The following is a 15,325-nucleotide window of genomic DNA, read 5'->3' on the forward strand; positions in this document are numbered from 1 at the left end:
GCACATAGTATCACACAGAATAGTATTAGATACATGGCTCAGCAGACAGTATCACACAGAATAGGATTAGATACATGGCTCAGAGGACAGTATCACACAGAATAGGATTAGATACACGGCTCAGCAGTCAGTATCACACAGGATAGGATTAGATGCACGGTTTTTATGTGCAATATAATCATTATAATTTGTTATAACTAACTACAGTTGGTTACTATGCCCAGGCAACAAAGGGCTCTTCAGCTAGTTACCTCATAAAGGGACAGTGGTCAGAATTGTAAAAATCGGTCTGGTCATTAACATGCAAACCACCCTTGGGGGTAAAGGGGTTAAAAAGAAAAAAGAAATTGAAAACTCAAGATAGGTTTAACTATGTTGTTATTGTACAGAAATTCACACTTGGCCTCACTGCACATTTATTTATATGTCAATCATAAAAGTGAAGTTTGTGCAGAAAGCCTGGACCTGGTCTTGTAGGGACCATATGAGCAAATTCAGCAGCTCAGAAGGGAGAGAAGGGAGATTCATCCAATAAGATATCAGGGTTCTAGGAAGCCAACAGCATAATTACCCTCCAATTTCTCTTACAGACCAATCATAATATTTTTCTTCAAGTGATTTTCTAACTTGTCAACACATTTTACATGCACTGTCATTTGGCTTTATAGTTTACAGATCTGGGCAGGTAATGGTCAGCGTCTCCTAATCCAAGGAGGTAGGTGGATCCTCCAGGTTGTAAGTTCTATAAAAAAGGCCTTCACTGCCCAAAGTCATTAGAGCAGTTTTGGGTGAAAGAGAATGTTGTGGACCAGAGGCAAAATGGTGATCACACGATTGTGATACGGCCGGACTACACGACCAATAAAGCAGCCACAGCCGGTGACAGAAGAATCTGTGACTTCTCTGCATTTACTGGTTGCTACTCACCTGGGTAGTCATATGTAGGAATCTCCTCTTTACACCACTCATCACCCCACACATATGTCTCTGTAGTGTTAACATGGGTCAGATCTTCACCCTGAAAGAAATATTGTAAAAGTCACAGACAGATGAGAAGTCACATCTATGATCAGCTCTAATCCTGCCATCTCCACCGTTCTCATTACACAAGTATAAACCATATAATACTGGTGGATAAAACAAGACTGAGCACAAGACCTTCACAGCCATTTACACATCACAGGGGAGATATCATGACTAAAGATGAGCGAATATTTCAATGCTCAGTTCGGATTACGATTGCCGAGTTTACAATATTCGCTTAATTCGTTGAATATTCGTCGAACATAACCAAACGCCATTACAGTCAATGGGAGGCAAAAAAACGCATGCACAACACCTTATAACGGTCCCAAATGTGGTCAAACACTTCAAATGAGGGACAGACACCAGGAAAGTGGCCTCAATTCACCCACAGTACAAATTTTTGCAGTGCCATGCTGCAATCAGCCAGGCATGAGGTATTGGAGTCAGGGACAGCATTTACAGCTTTCAATTGAACATCACAGTAAGACGAGGTGGGTGAGGGATCGGTGTAGTCCTCCTTTGCTGGGCGGCCTGATACCACATGCAACATCTCTACCTGCTTTCATGCTGAGCCACACTCAGGTGTCACAAATATCAGTTTTGTAGACAACCATTGTCAGAAAAATTTAAGGATAGTAACACCGGTAGTTGAGTCCAAGGTGGTTGAGGCCTGACGGTCTCGGAAGCCTACTGCTACAGGCAACATGCATGAAGGAGACCCAACCAGGAATCTATACTTTTTCAAAAATTAGTGCCAGACACTACCAAAGTGGCATCAAATTCACCACAGTAGAAATAGTATAATAGGGACTGACAGGTCTTCCACTACACCCAATCCAGCAAATGGACACCCATCCTGGAGTGTTCACATTTAAAAAAATGAGGGCCTGACACAACCGAAGTAGAATAACTGTCACAAGAATAGAAATAGTATAATTGGGACTGACACGTCTTCAACTACAGCTAACCCAGCAAATCTAGACCAACCATGACTGTTCACATTTCCAAAAATTTGTGTTAACATCAGCAGCAGCCACAGCAGGCAGAGAAGCCACACTAGAGATATCAGTGCAGCTACGTGACATTAATGCATTACACGAAAAATGCAATATTACCTAGTTTGTACAGTCTGTAATTGTGGTGCAAAAGTCCTTGGAGATCCATGACTTGTTTATCTTGATGAAAGTTAGACAGTCTACACTTTCAGGGAACAGCTGGCTGTGCTTATCTGTCAGGACACCACCAGCAGCGCTGAAGACACATTCTGAGAGAACGCTGGTTGCCGGGCACGATAAAACCTCCAAGACGTGTGAGTAGAGCTCAGGCCACTCCTTTGGGAGACTAAAATGTGAAAGGGTTCAAACCCCCCTGATGGTACTTATATTCAGTACTAGATACTCCTGCACCATCCTCTCCATTCGATCACCAAGTGTAAGACTTGGACTCTGTTGTGCTTCTACATGAGTTGGTCTAAAAAAAGTGTCAAATGACTCTTTGAAATTGCTTCTTCCACTTCAACCACTGCTGCTGCTGCTAATGTTTTGGTGTTGACGAACCGACGTGCCGGAGGTTGGAAGTCTAGAGCTGCAATGCGAACTGTGTGCTTCACTGCTGTCTTCGGGAGAAGCTCTCTTAAGGTTGTGTAAAAGCGTGTTTCGATAGTTCCGCATTTGTAGGGCCCTTTCTAGGGCAGGAATCATCTGGCAAAATTTGGTTTTATAATGTGGATCTAACAGAGTGGCAAACCAGTAGTCAGCATTATTCCTAATCATAACTATATGGGGATCATGTGGCAGCAAGAAGGCACTCATATGTTGAGCTCTACCATGAGGTCCAAGCCCATGCTGTGTTGGTGGCTGGGTAACTTTTAGGCTCGTTTCCTCCATCCCCTTCCGCCAACCACGAACAACAAAGAGGGGAGGATTATCCTCTTCATCTGACAGTTGCTTGCCCATCACCTCTTCCTCGTCCATTTGTTCCTCGGATCTTGCACCTTTGATAACAGTTTGTCTGTTATCACCAGCCCCCCGAAATTGCAGTAATCCACCCTCCCTTGGCACTCGCCTGTGTGATGACAGTCTTGAACTTAGAGACAATGTTATCCCTTTCGCATTCTCCTCTTCTTTAGGGACCACCATCTCCTCCCGCAGGCTATTCAAAGTCTGCTCCAGCATATAGAGGACCAGAATAGTGATGCTAATGACGGCGTCATCAGAGCTAATTATCTTAGTAGCCATTTCAAAACTGTGCAGAAGGGTGAAGAGATCCTATCTCTGCCCATTCTGTAAATGTGATATTTGCCACGTCTGTACAGCGTTGGCCCAGGCTATATGACATGACATATACTGCATCAGGGTTCATTGCTGCTGCCAAAGTCACTGCAACATGTACAGAGTGGAATTCCACCGTGTCAGCAAATCGCATATCAATCTGCTAACTGGCATGGACAAAGACCTCTGTATCGATGCAAGCAGATGACCTGAGGGGTGCGAACGGCGGAAATGAGCACACAGCTTACGTGCTTTCTGGAGCAGCTCACTCAGGCCAGGATAGTGGCGGAGAAAATGCTGAAGACGTGAGCCATGCAAGGCCTTCCCTGGATGCAGGTTCAGCAGAGACAGCCATTGATCAAACTCAGCCTGGAGAGCTGTCTACAACTCTTCAGCTGTATGACTGCGATCTCCAGTGCATATCAATTTTAATACTGCCTGATTGCGGTGAGCTCTGGCTGCGCAGTACAGAGGTGGTGGGGATTCGCTCTGTACTGTTGGAACGCGTGTCTCGTTAAGGAAGAGGATGAGGGTGCAGGTGAAGTCCCTAGAGGATATAGAGGAGGAATAAGCAGTGGAGGAAGTGTTAAATGTAGAGGTTTGTCCTGCAAGCCTTGTGGATTCCCAGACTTGTGGAGCAGCACCTCTCCCCACAGCCACCAGAGTAACCCAGTGCCCAGTCAGCGAGATGTAACGCCCTTAGCCATGCTTTCTCGTCCAAGTGTCTGTGGTGAAATGCACCCTGGCAGAGATTTAGGCCACTTGCACACATTGAGGATTCTGCTGCGGATCCGCAGCGTTTCAGGCTCTGCGGGTCCGCAGCAGATTTAGCTGCGTTATACAGTACCAGTGTTTTCAATGGTAAACTGAAAAACGCTATGCACATGCTGCGGATTTTTCCGCGTGGATTTGCTGCGGGTTCAAATCCGCAGCATATCAATTCTTTGTGCGGAATCCACTGTGGTTTCACACCTTCTCCATTGTAGAAGTGTGAAACCGCAGGCTAATCTGCAGGTCTGTTGACCTGAGAATTTACCTGCGAATTATTACAAATCCGCGTGGAAAAATCCGCAGCACATAAAAGTATATGTGCACATAGCCTTAGTCAAGGAACGGGTGACGTTTTCTGCGACATGCTGGTGTAGCACAGGCATAGCTTTCTTAGAAAAGTAATGGGCAATTGGTATTGGGGACTGTAATGGCCATCAGCTTTCAGAAAAGTATCTGTATCTACAAGGTGGAAAGGCAGCATTTCCGTGGCAAGCAGATTGGAGATGGTGGAGTTCAACCTCTTAGCTTTGTCATGTGTAGGAGGAAACAATCTTTTATGTGACCACAACTGCGGAACCGTGGGCTGGCTGCTGGCTGCAGTGCTGAGAGGGCCACACTGGACACTATCTAGCTAAATTATCTGACTGCCTAACTAGCTAAAATCTTGCCATTAACAGAGACAGCATCAGGAGGAGACTCTTTGCGCTGTTACAGTGTTAAAATGGCACTAAAACAAGATGTCCGCTATTTTTATGGTGAGGAACATGTGATTTCAGCAGCCAATGACACAAGCCGCTAAGTCAGGACATTGTGGGTGTTTCCTGCGCCCTGACTGGCTACTCGCAATCTGCACACATAAAGTTAGGGGAAAAAATGACTGTTTACAAAAACGCTGCACCTCTGAGCTCTGCAAACCCCCTCCCCTCATCAAACGCTCATAATACACCACCATTATCATTGCTAAGTGCTGAAAATACTTTTGTAGCAACGCAAATATTTTAACGCACTTTTACCGAATGTTACCAATTTTTCCCGATTTTATTACATTTTGCTCATGTTTACGATCACGAATCTGAATGTGCCATATTCGTGCCGAATTTATGTTTGGCGATCATTTTCCGTACAAATTCGCTCATCATTACTCCTGACACCTTCTCTCCATCTACCTGATGATCCTGACGAACACTGGGATCTTCCTGCGTACAGTCCTGAGGAAGAAGAGGACGGGGACATCTCTCTGGTGTTGTCCTTTTACTGGATAGATCTAGAAGAAACACATACAGGGACTGAATTCATTCTTTACATACAGATAATTATAGGCCGTGTGTATTTAGTCCTGTCTATTACCTGGTGATGTGAGGGGCTGGGGAACCTCCATCATGACGTCCTTGTACAGATCTTTGTGTCCTTCTAAATACTCCCACTCCTCCATGGAGAAATAGACGGCGAAATCCTGACACCTTATAGGAACCTGACACATATAATGATACCGTCATCCCCCGATCCCTTCATAGTGTTACTGTATAATGTCCCAGCATTCCCAGCAGTGTCACCTCTCCAGTCAGCAGCTCAATCATCTTGTAGGTGAGTTCTAGGATCTTCTGGTCATTGATGTCCTCATGTATCAGGGGGTGAGGTGGAGGACCCGTGATTGGGCTCAGGGGTCTTCCCCATCCCTCAGACACAGGGTCCTGACAGCGCTCACTAGAGGTCTTCTTCACTACTGTGTAACCCTGGTTATGGAGAGACACAGTAATAAATCTCACTACAGACATTTCCAGAGTCCTCACCTCTCCAGTTCTGTCCATCTGTTATTCCCATAGATAAGAATGATGGAATGTGACGTCATCAGAATCTCTCACCTCTCCAGTAAGCCTGAAGAGGATCTCTAGGGTGAGGTGTAATATCCTCTCCACCATCTTGTCTCTGTCCATATCCATCCTTGATGGGTAAATCAGGAAAATTCTCTTACATAGAAGATCTTCACTGAGAGGATCCGATATTGTAGAGACCTGAATGAGAAGATGAGCCGATGTTTCCAGGATTCCTCTTATGAGAATTAGCTGCGATATCCCCTGTGCAATATATTTCTAGTATTAATGCACCTGTAACGGGAATCTCCAGCACCTACCTCCACCCACAGAGCCGCACTCCAAATATATGGCTACTCTGTGTGCACAGGACCTGGGATGAGGTCACAGGAGGGGAGGAGTCAGGGGTCACATGATCAGGGGCCTCAGTCCAGTGATGGGCAGTCCGGCTCTTTCAGCTCAAAAAACGGCTCTTTTTGTAAACAGTCGTCGTTCCAGGTCTTTGCCTGTAATGTGAGAGCCTCATTATACACCTGTAGAAGTACAGGGGTTGGACAAAATAATGGAAACACCTGGAAACATCAACAAAAGTTAGTTTAATATGGTGTAGGTCCACATTTTGCGGCGATTACAGCCTCAATTCTCCGAGGTATGGATTCATACAAGGTGTGAATTGTTTCCAAAGGAATTGTAGCCCATTGTTCAGGTAAAACACCCTCCAGTTCTTTGAGCGTTGATGGCGGCGGAAATTGACGTCTAACTTGAATCTCTAAAATCGGCCATAAATGCTCAATAATGTTGAGGTCTGGGGAATGTGGGGGTCAGATGAGATGCTCAACTTCATTACAATGTTCCTCGTGCCATGCTTTAACGATTCTAGCTGTTTGAATTGATGCATTATCATCCTGAAAGATGGCGTTCCCCTCCGGGAACAGTGCTTGAACCATAGGATGCACTTGGTCGCCCAAAATGCCTAAATAATCTCGGCTGTTAATTCTTCCATGAAGGGATATCATTGGCCCGGCGGATCTCCACGAAATAGCACCCCAGATCATCACAGAACCTCCGCCATGTTTTACGGTTGGGAGAAGGCAGTCTGGATGGAATGCTTCTTTCGGCTGTCTCCAAACGTACACTCGGCCGGAGGTCTGAAAAAGGGTAAACAATGATTCGTCTGAGAATATCACGTTTCCACTGCTCGAGGGACCATTCTGGAGGTTTCTACACCACTCTAAACGCTTGGAAACATTTGTCATTGAGAGCAGCAGTTTTCTAATTGCAGCTCTTCCATGGAATCCAGATTTGTGCAGCTCCCGACGAACAGTTTTCGTGGAAACTGGGTTCTGTAGGTGTTCATTGAGCTCAGCAGTGATTTTCGGAGCCGTGGTCTTGCGATCCTCTCTCAAAATTCGCTTTAGAGTCCGACGGTCTCTCTCAGTCAACTTCGACTTTCGGCCGGACCTGTGCTTTGCTGCGGACATTTTTCCTTCTCTTTCAAATGCAGTCAGTACTTTGGAGACAGTACCTCTTGACACGCCAAGCATTCGGGCACTTTCTGTTACACTAGCGCCTGCCATACGAGCACCAACAATTTGGCCTCTTTGAAAATCCAAGAGGTCTGCCATTGGTATCAGGTTCTCATCAATGTTCTTACAATTCTGCAAAACAAACATTTAATTTACATACACATATCACATAACACAAATAATCAACTACAAAACATTACCATATGTCACTGTTTGCATGTTTATAACATGTTCGAAGATTATGATGCCAAAATGTTAGGTGTTTCCATTATTTTGTCCAACCCCTGTATTTAGTGAAGCAGTAAAGACTGCTATTTTAGCATTGCTGCTTCCTCAGATTGTAAGCTCTTGTGAACAGAGCCCCTGCTCCTTGGTTGTAGTTCTGTGTTACTTTCTAATCTGTGGCGTTTTTTGTACATGTCCTTTCTGAATCAGTAAGGCTAGTTTCACATTTGCGGTTGAATCTGCAGCGTATCTTCCGCAACCTCAAACGCATGAAAAACTGCATGCAAACGTTGTGTTTGGATGCTTTTGCATGCGTTTAGCATGCTTTTGCGCTTTTTGTGCGCAAGGTGAAAAATTTTCCAGGAGAACAATCTAGATAAACAGACACCACCAATGGGACACCAATGGGCGTGCCTTATGGGATATTTTTATACAGACCCTTGGACAGCTGAAAACTTCAGATTTTGCTCTTGTATCCTGTGGCACGATGGATCTTCGAATGGAGAGCTTTTATTTCAACCTGGATTTGGATATAAAGATGTTTCTTGCCTTTGCGTTTGCTTATGAGCAACAAAGAAACAGAGAAAGACAGAGAAGACGGCGTCAGAGTTTTTGGAGACACCCCATTAATCAAGTCCAGGAGAGCCGTGGAGTCTACCACACCCTATAAAGCGAGCTTAATGCCAACCCGAAGAAATTTGCGGAATATAACAGGATGTCTCAAGGAGCCATCAGGAGACAGGACACCCAGCTCCGTAGAGCGATTCCCGCTGAGGAACGTCTCCTGGTCACATTAAGGTACGTAATATTTCAAAACAAAATCCTGTCATAATTATTATTGTTCTGCCTTGTATTGTTTTTTTCCGTTATCTATTTAGCTAAACCCCGTCATATTATAGTTCTTAATTTTTTTCTTTCTCTGGCAGATTCCTGGCTACCGGAGAGAGCTTATCATCTCCATTTTCAGTACCGGATAGGAATTTCCACCCTGTCTGGAATAGTTGCGGACACCTGCCGGGCTTTGTGGTACGTTCTCCGGGATGAATTTATCCCCCTACCCACGGTGGAAATATGGCTGCAAATTGCCAAAAATTTCTGGTGAGTGTGTAATTTAACCAACTGTTTGGGAGCAGTGGATGGAAAGCACATTCTGATTACCAAACCCACCAAAACTGGATCTGAGTACTTCAACCACAAGAAATATTTTTCTGTAGTGCTCATGGCCATTGCAGATACGGACTGTCGCTTTATCGCCGTGGACATTGGAGCTTTTGGCCGTGGCAATGACTCCCAGACTTTTAAAAACTCGGATATGGGCTAACGCTTGTATGGAAAAAATTTAAATTTGCCCCTGCCATGACCTCTTCAAAACACTCAAGGCCCCCCAATGCCATTTGTTATGGTTGGGGATGAGGCCTTTCAGATGTGTGAAAACCTATTGAAATCTTACTCCAGTCAGGACTTGAACCACACAAAAAAATTTTTTAACTACAGACTGACCAGGGCCCGAAGAACAGTTGAGTGTTCCTTTGGGATTCTTGTCTCCAAATGGTGCATTCTTAGAACTGCCATTAATCTAAAAATGGAGACAGTCAATGAGGTGGTCAAAGCCTGTGTGGTTCTGCATAACTACATAATGGCTAAAGAGCGACCCAACATTGAACTTAATGAACCCATTTCAAACCCATTGCCAGATTAACATCATCACCCTCTGCTGTGAACAGTTGAAGTTGCCCAAATGAGGGACCAATTTGCTGCCTACTTTGTTTCTGATATGGGATGTGTGGCATGGCAAGATGAGATGGTTTAATAAAATGTTCTGTTGTGTTTGTGTATGTACCTGTAATGTTAAAATGTTCCTTTAATGTTTGGTGTAAATAAAAAAACCTGTATTTAGACCTTACTGAGTCTCCTATGTCTTTCCTCTCAAATCCACTTATGATGTCAGTGCTATGAAAGGTGACGTCATTCGCTCCAGCTTTTCTTAAGTCTGCAGTATCTATTGGATGCAGACTGCAGAGACGATGGAGGCAATACAAGGCACATTTATACTGACCAGGCCAGGTGTCAGAAATAGTTAATTCAGGATGTAGAGTTTTTAGCATCCTGAATTCACTATTTCTGACACCTGGCCAGGTGAGTATAGATATGCCTTGTATTTACCTCCATCGTCTCTTCAGTCTGCATCCAATAGATTATGCAGACTGAGATGCTGTAGAAAATACAAGTCACATTTGTTTTTTACAACTCATATCTCCATGACAAACACAAGAAGCGAAGCTGAAGTGTTCTAGTTGTCTCACTCCTGGAGATATGAGGTGTCAAATACACAAAGTGTACGGCGCAGTGTGTTTAGTCTGCGCATAATGTGTGTTGCCGGCGGCAAAATACACAAAGAACAAAACAGTAGTAGGGGCAAACAAACTCAAATTTATTTACAAAAAAAAAATTTACTTCGGCAACTGGGGGTAAAGTGACGTACTGGGGGGTGTTGAGTGGAGACGACTGACTGGGTAAAGACGATGCAGGGGTTTCAGGGGAAGGGGCGCTGAAACTAGTGGGGTCAGGGATGGTATTGGAGGCATGGGACGGGAGAGACACACTGGAAGGTAGAGACAAACCGGACATCACAGACACATTGGGAGGTGTGGGGGGAGGGAGTGCGAGAGTTTGTTGTTTTTTTTTCTTGCGGTCACTGTCCTGTGCTCTGCGGTGCTGTCTTCTGGGGTGCGTTGGCATTCTTTCTTCTGGCGGCATGGTGCTGGTGGACGGCCTGGCAGGATCCTGGTGCTGCTGCTGCGGCCTGGTGATGGTGGACGGCCTGCCAGGGTCCAGTTGCTGCTGCTGCATGCTGGTGGTGGATGTCCTGCCCGGGTCCGGTTGCTGCGGCATGTCGGTGGTGGTTGTGGAGGAGGTCCAAGCAGAAGAAGCGCTCTGCATGGTGGTGGCGGTGGACTGTGCAGCAGCACTTGGCATGGTGTTGGCGCTGTAGTGTTGTCCCGCAAGGATTGGAATGGTGGTGGCTGTGCAGTGGTATGCAGCAGAACTCGGTATTGAGTTCAAGCGTGTCAGTGTTGGCACAGGTGGACATGCCACCACTGACTGCTGCAAGTACCGAGTCTGCTGCATAGCCTGCACGTAAGCAGCATTGTAGACCTGCATGACATTGAGCTGGAGATCAGGAGTAAGGTGTTCCAACATCCCCCATTCTATTTGATTAAAAAATGATGTGCTGGCATCTGGAGGTCGGCTTTCAGATGGTCAAGGCTTTGGTTGATATCCTGGATAAGGGTCATCATATGGTTGAAACCACTTTCCAGTTTGTCTCCCAGCGCCTTGAGTCCGTCATGGAAGATTGAGCTCAAATGTATGAACTCGGGCATGAGTGTCCTGTCAGAGGCCTTCTGCCGCTGTCGGGAATACCCCGAAAAACCAGTGGCAGAGGCCTGGGACAGGGGAACACCTGATGGACCAGCTTCCTGGTCTGCAGTCTGTGTTGCCGGCCCACTTGCAGCTTCGCTGGTGGATAGCTGGGACGGGTTCGTGGCTGTTCGATGAAGGACCGCTCCAGATCCAGGCTCAAGAGTGCTGCTCCAGGTGCTGTGAAAATAAAATAAAAACATTAGTACAAAACATTTACAATAGTAAAAATGCCAACTACTGTGTAATATAAAAATACAGATTAGGCAATACAACACAATCCAATACACCACAAAAATACTTACGTTCTCTGGGCAAGGACCGGTCTCAAAAACACCAGCATGCGGTGATATTTGTATTTGCGCATCCTTGCTCCAGAACCACTGCGAGCCTGGCTCTCCAAACGAAGGTCCTTGTTGAAGCGATCCTACATCGAACACCAACATATTCTGACTTTGTGCACTGTGAAAAAAGAAAAAATTGTTAGACAATGCACTTTCGGCCGGGAACACACAACCGTGTGTGATGTGAGAAACTCGCAGGAGTTTATCGCATCACACACGGTTGTGTGATCCCAGCCAAGTCACTGCCGCATCACACAACATTGAAATACTTACGAAATGCCTTGTGGACCCGTGGCGGAGCGTTGTCACAGCCATCCTTCATCGCTTGGGCCACCTCATTCCACAGCCGCCGGATCACCACGTTGTCCGAGGGCTGCTGAACCCGGGTGTCCCACTGTGACGAAAGTACGCACCCTGTGCCACCAATATGTCATGATCCCACCACTGACCTTGGTGTTTCAGCGGACGGAGGGATGCGATGCACTGCCGGCACACGGCTATCACAGGCACAGTGGGAGCTTATCTTAGTTATCCCGCCACTGGTACCATGTGACAAAAATACACAGCAAGCTAATCCCGCTCTAACAATTTACCGCAGGGGGGTTATTTTGGATGTCCCACCACTGCTAACAACCTTCCAAGAACTGCGGGGATTTATGGATATCCCACTTTCTCAGTTCCACTTTGGAACTTGCAGCTCTCCGGCGCCCCCCTTTACACTCAGGTCAGTCAGGGAACTGCACCTAGGATAATTAGTCACCGGATGGGCTGCTTGTTGTGCACAAGCAATTAGGCTACTGCAGTAAGGGAATTATCAATGCTCCGGCCGCGGCCACTCATCCAGCAATATAAGACCCTTCCAGACTGCCAACTAGCCTAACCAACCGAACACACCACGCTGCCACCAGCCACACTTCACTTAATCAAAGAGTTAATTAAGAGGGTCTGTGGCAAACCCCCAAATTAGTAGCGATTATCTAAAAAAGGCGCAGCGTTCGTTTCATAGAGCATGAAGGCAGACTGATAATTTTATCATTTATTCCCAAAAAGGTGGGCAGTGATTACATAAAGTTGCTATAAATTGAGACATTAAATATGTACATTGTGAATATAAAAATAACATGGATGAATAGACAGAAATTACACTTACAGTTGCTTATGGTTCTTTAGGCAATCCCATGTGGCTCGGGGGATGGGCAGCAGCCAGACATCCCAAGACATTGGATAGGCCTTGTCAGCATGCAATCTGTAGCTCAAACTGACTGAATTTTGGGGAGGGAATACCTTATCCCTTTGGGTTTGTGACCTCACGAAATGGGTGGTCTGGTGAGGTCCAACCCCCCTACTCTCTAAGTTGCAATTTATCTAAAAACTTATAATAACCATATCTTAACGAGGGAAGCTCGTATAAACTCACCAAGGGTATCATTGTTTGCAGTTTATCGAACCCAATAAGACAACATCAAGCATGCCGTAATTAAGACACTCCGTTTGGGAGCAATCCATATCTCAGTTTCTGGAGGTCTGAAAACTTTGCAAGAGCCACCGTAGCGAAGCCAAGTCCACTAAGATCACAGAAATGTCTGTTTCATTTTTCCGCCATGACCGGGGCCCGTGCTAGCTTAGATTAATATTTCCCATAGTTTTCATTCGGCCGCATGTTTGAGAACAAAATAAATCCTGCCACTTAGCTGTGCAGGGAGGGGGGAGGAGAAGGCTACGAGAGAAGAATCTACACTGAAGTTTCAGGTTTCACAGCAGCAGGCAGATAGCTGTGTGTGGAGGAAGGGAAGATTCTAGAAGTTATACCTTACAGACATATCTTAACATTACACCCACAAAGGGACTCGTTCCTTGACCAGTGTAAAAAGGATGTCATTGTCTATGACGTCTTCCTCCCATTCTGGAACCTAGGAAAGAAAGAAAGACATTAATGTTGTAAAGATAAGAAAAACAAAGAAAACAAGAGATACAGAAAACAGGCAAGAATAAGTAAAGTCAAGAAAACAAAAAAAGTGATCAAGACAAAAAAGGGAAGAAAGAAGCAAAGTGAAGAAATAAAAATAGGTAATAATAGTACAGTCAGGAAAAAAAAACAGAGTACAATCAGTCAAGTATACTTACACGCTGTCTTGCCACCCAACATTGTGCTGACTGCTCCTGCTCTGCCTCCGCTGCAGTGGAAGAACTGATCTGAAAAAGAAAAAAAAAAAAATGTTGCCACATGTGTATATGTGAGAGAATACTTACCAATCAGTAGGGAATGTACTCACTTCACTTTCCTCTCCAGCACGTTCAGGGCCAGGGCGCTCCTCAGAAGATGCTGAAGACATTCTGAATGCAGCAAGAAAAAAAAAGAGACAAAAATTAGTACATACTAAAGAGAGAAAAAAGGACAGACAGACATTCGCTTTTATACTCACATCGTCCAAAGTTGTGAATCTTCACAGCTGCACAGCTTCTAGACTGGTTCCCAGTCTGTAGAGTAGTGGACTGCCAGTGCCCACTCACTCTTTTTATCTTTGTGTGGGGGATGACTAATCAGTGTCTAGACATGTTTACTCTGGAAAAACACATGCATTCTAAAACGCTAGCAAACGCGTGTGCTAAAGAACACATGCGTTATCATAGACTGCAATGCATTGTTTCGACACATTTCTTCCGCAAGTGGCCGCATGCATAAGGCGGTGGCAAATTGCCGCCTCCAAAATTGCAACATGTTGCGTTAGCCGCACCCAGCTGCACAAGCCGAAACGACGCATGCGTAATCAAATGCGGCCAAAAGCATACAATAGCATGTACCTGCGTCCACAATGATAAAGATAGGAAAACACGACACATGCAGAAGTATGTGGCAGAAACGCTGCAGACACAACCGCAAATGTGAAACCAGCCTTAGTAATGGAGAAACAGAGGAATGGAGACATGTGACCCAGAGAAGCAGGAGGATCAGGAGGCAGTCAGCACCCATACTGCTCAGAAACCAGTACCAGGCTCTCACGCAGGAAAACGATGAAGAAATACATCAGGATAAGACTTTGCCAACAAACAGCAACCTTGTACGCCTTCAGAGTCCTCCTGGATGGAGAAAGAAAAATGTTGTGAAGAAGAAACGGAGAGTGGTGGTCATGGGGGATTCCCTATTGAGAGGAACAGAGGCCGCTATCTGCAGACCGGATATAACTTCAAGAGAAATGTGCTGTCTTCCAGGTGCAAAAATTAAAGATGTGTCTGACAGGATATCAGGACTCTTCAGACCTACAGATGACTACCCATTCCTGCTACTACATGTGGGGACAAATGACACCGCAAGAAACGACCTGGAAACCATCTGCAGAGACTTTGAAGACTTAGGCAAGAAAGTGAAAGAACTGGGAGCGCAGGTGGTCTTCTCTTCCATCCTCCCAGTGGATGGCCATGGAACAAGGAGGTGGAATAAGATTCTGCAGGTGAACAACTGGCTACGTCGATGGTGCCGTCAGCAACGATTTGGATTTCTGGATCACGGAGTGAACTACTTATACGATGGACTACTTGCTAGAGATGGGGTGCACCTTACGAAGACTGGAAAGCATGTATTTGGAAGTCGCCTTGCTACACTTGTAAGGAGAGCTTTAAACTAGAACAACATGGGAAGGGAAGCAAAAGACCAGAAAAAAACAATCACAAACTAAAATGTTTCTATACTAATGCACAAAGCATGCGCAACAAACAAGGAGAATTGGAACTACTAACACAGGAAAAGAAATATGATGTCATTGGAATCACTGAAACTTGGTGGGACAATACACATGATTGGAATACAAGACTAGAAGGATACAACTTATTTGCAAGAAACAGACTTGATAAACGAGGAGGGGGTGTCGCATTGTATGTTAGAAACACGTATATCTGCACAGAGATTGAAGCTTCAGAGACTGGGAGTTCTGTAG

General features: G+C 45.3%; 1 protein-coding gene across 1 annotated transcript in view; it reads right to left on the reverse strand.

The window, feature by feature from the left end:
* LOC141055968 (uncharacterized) overlaps positions 1-15,325 on the reverse strand; it is a 186,824-nt gene that overhangs the window by 107,950 nt on the left and 63,549 nt on the right. The window contains 4 exon segments of the mRNA XM_073552659.1: positions 928-1,018; positions 5,234-5,331; positions 5,415-5,538; positions 5,621-5,800. Coding sequence (XP_073408760.1) covers positions 928-1,018; positions 5,234-5,331; positions 5,415-5,538; positions 5,621-5,800 — 493 coding nt within the window.

Source organism: Dendrobates tinctorius, unplaced genomic scaffold, assembly GCF_039654945.1.
Source record: "Dendrobates tinctorius isolate UK_male_01 unplaced genomic scaffold, ASM3965494v1 ptg000192l, whole genome shotgun sequence".
Lineage (NCBI taxonomy): Eukaryota > Metazoa > Chordata > Amphibia > Anura > Dendrobatidae > Dendrobates > Dendrobates tinctorius.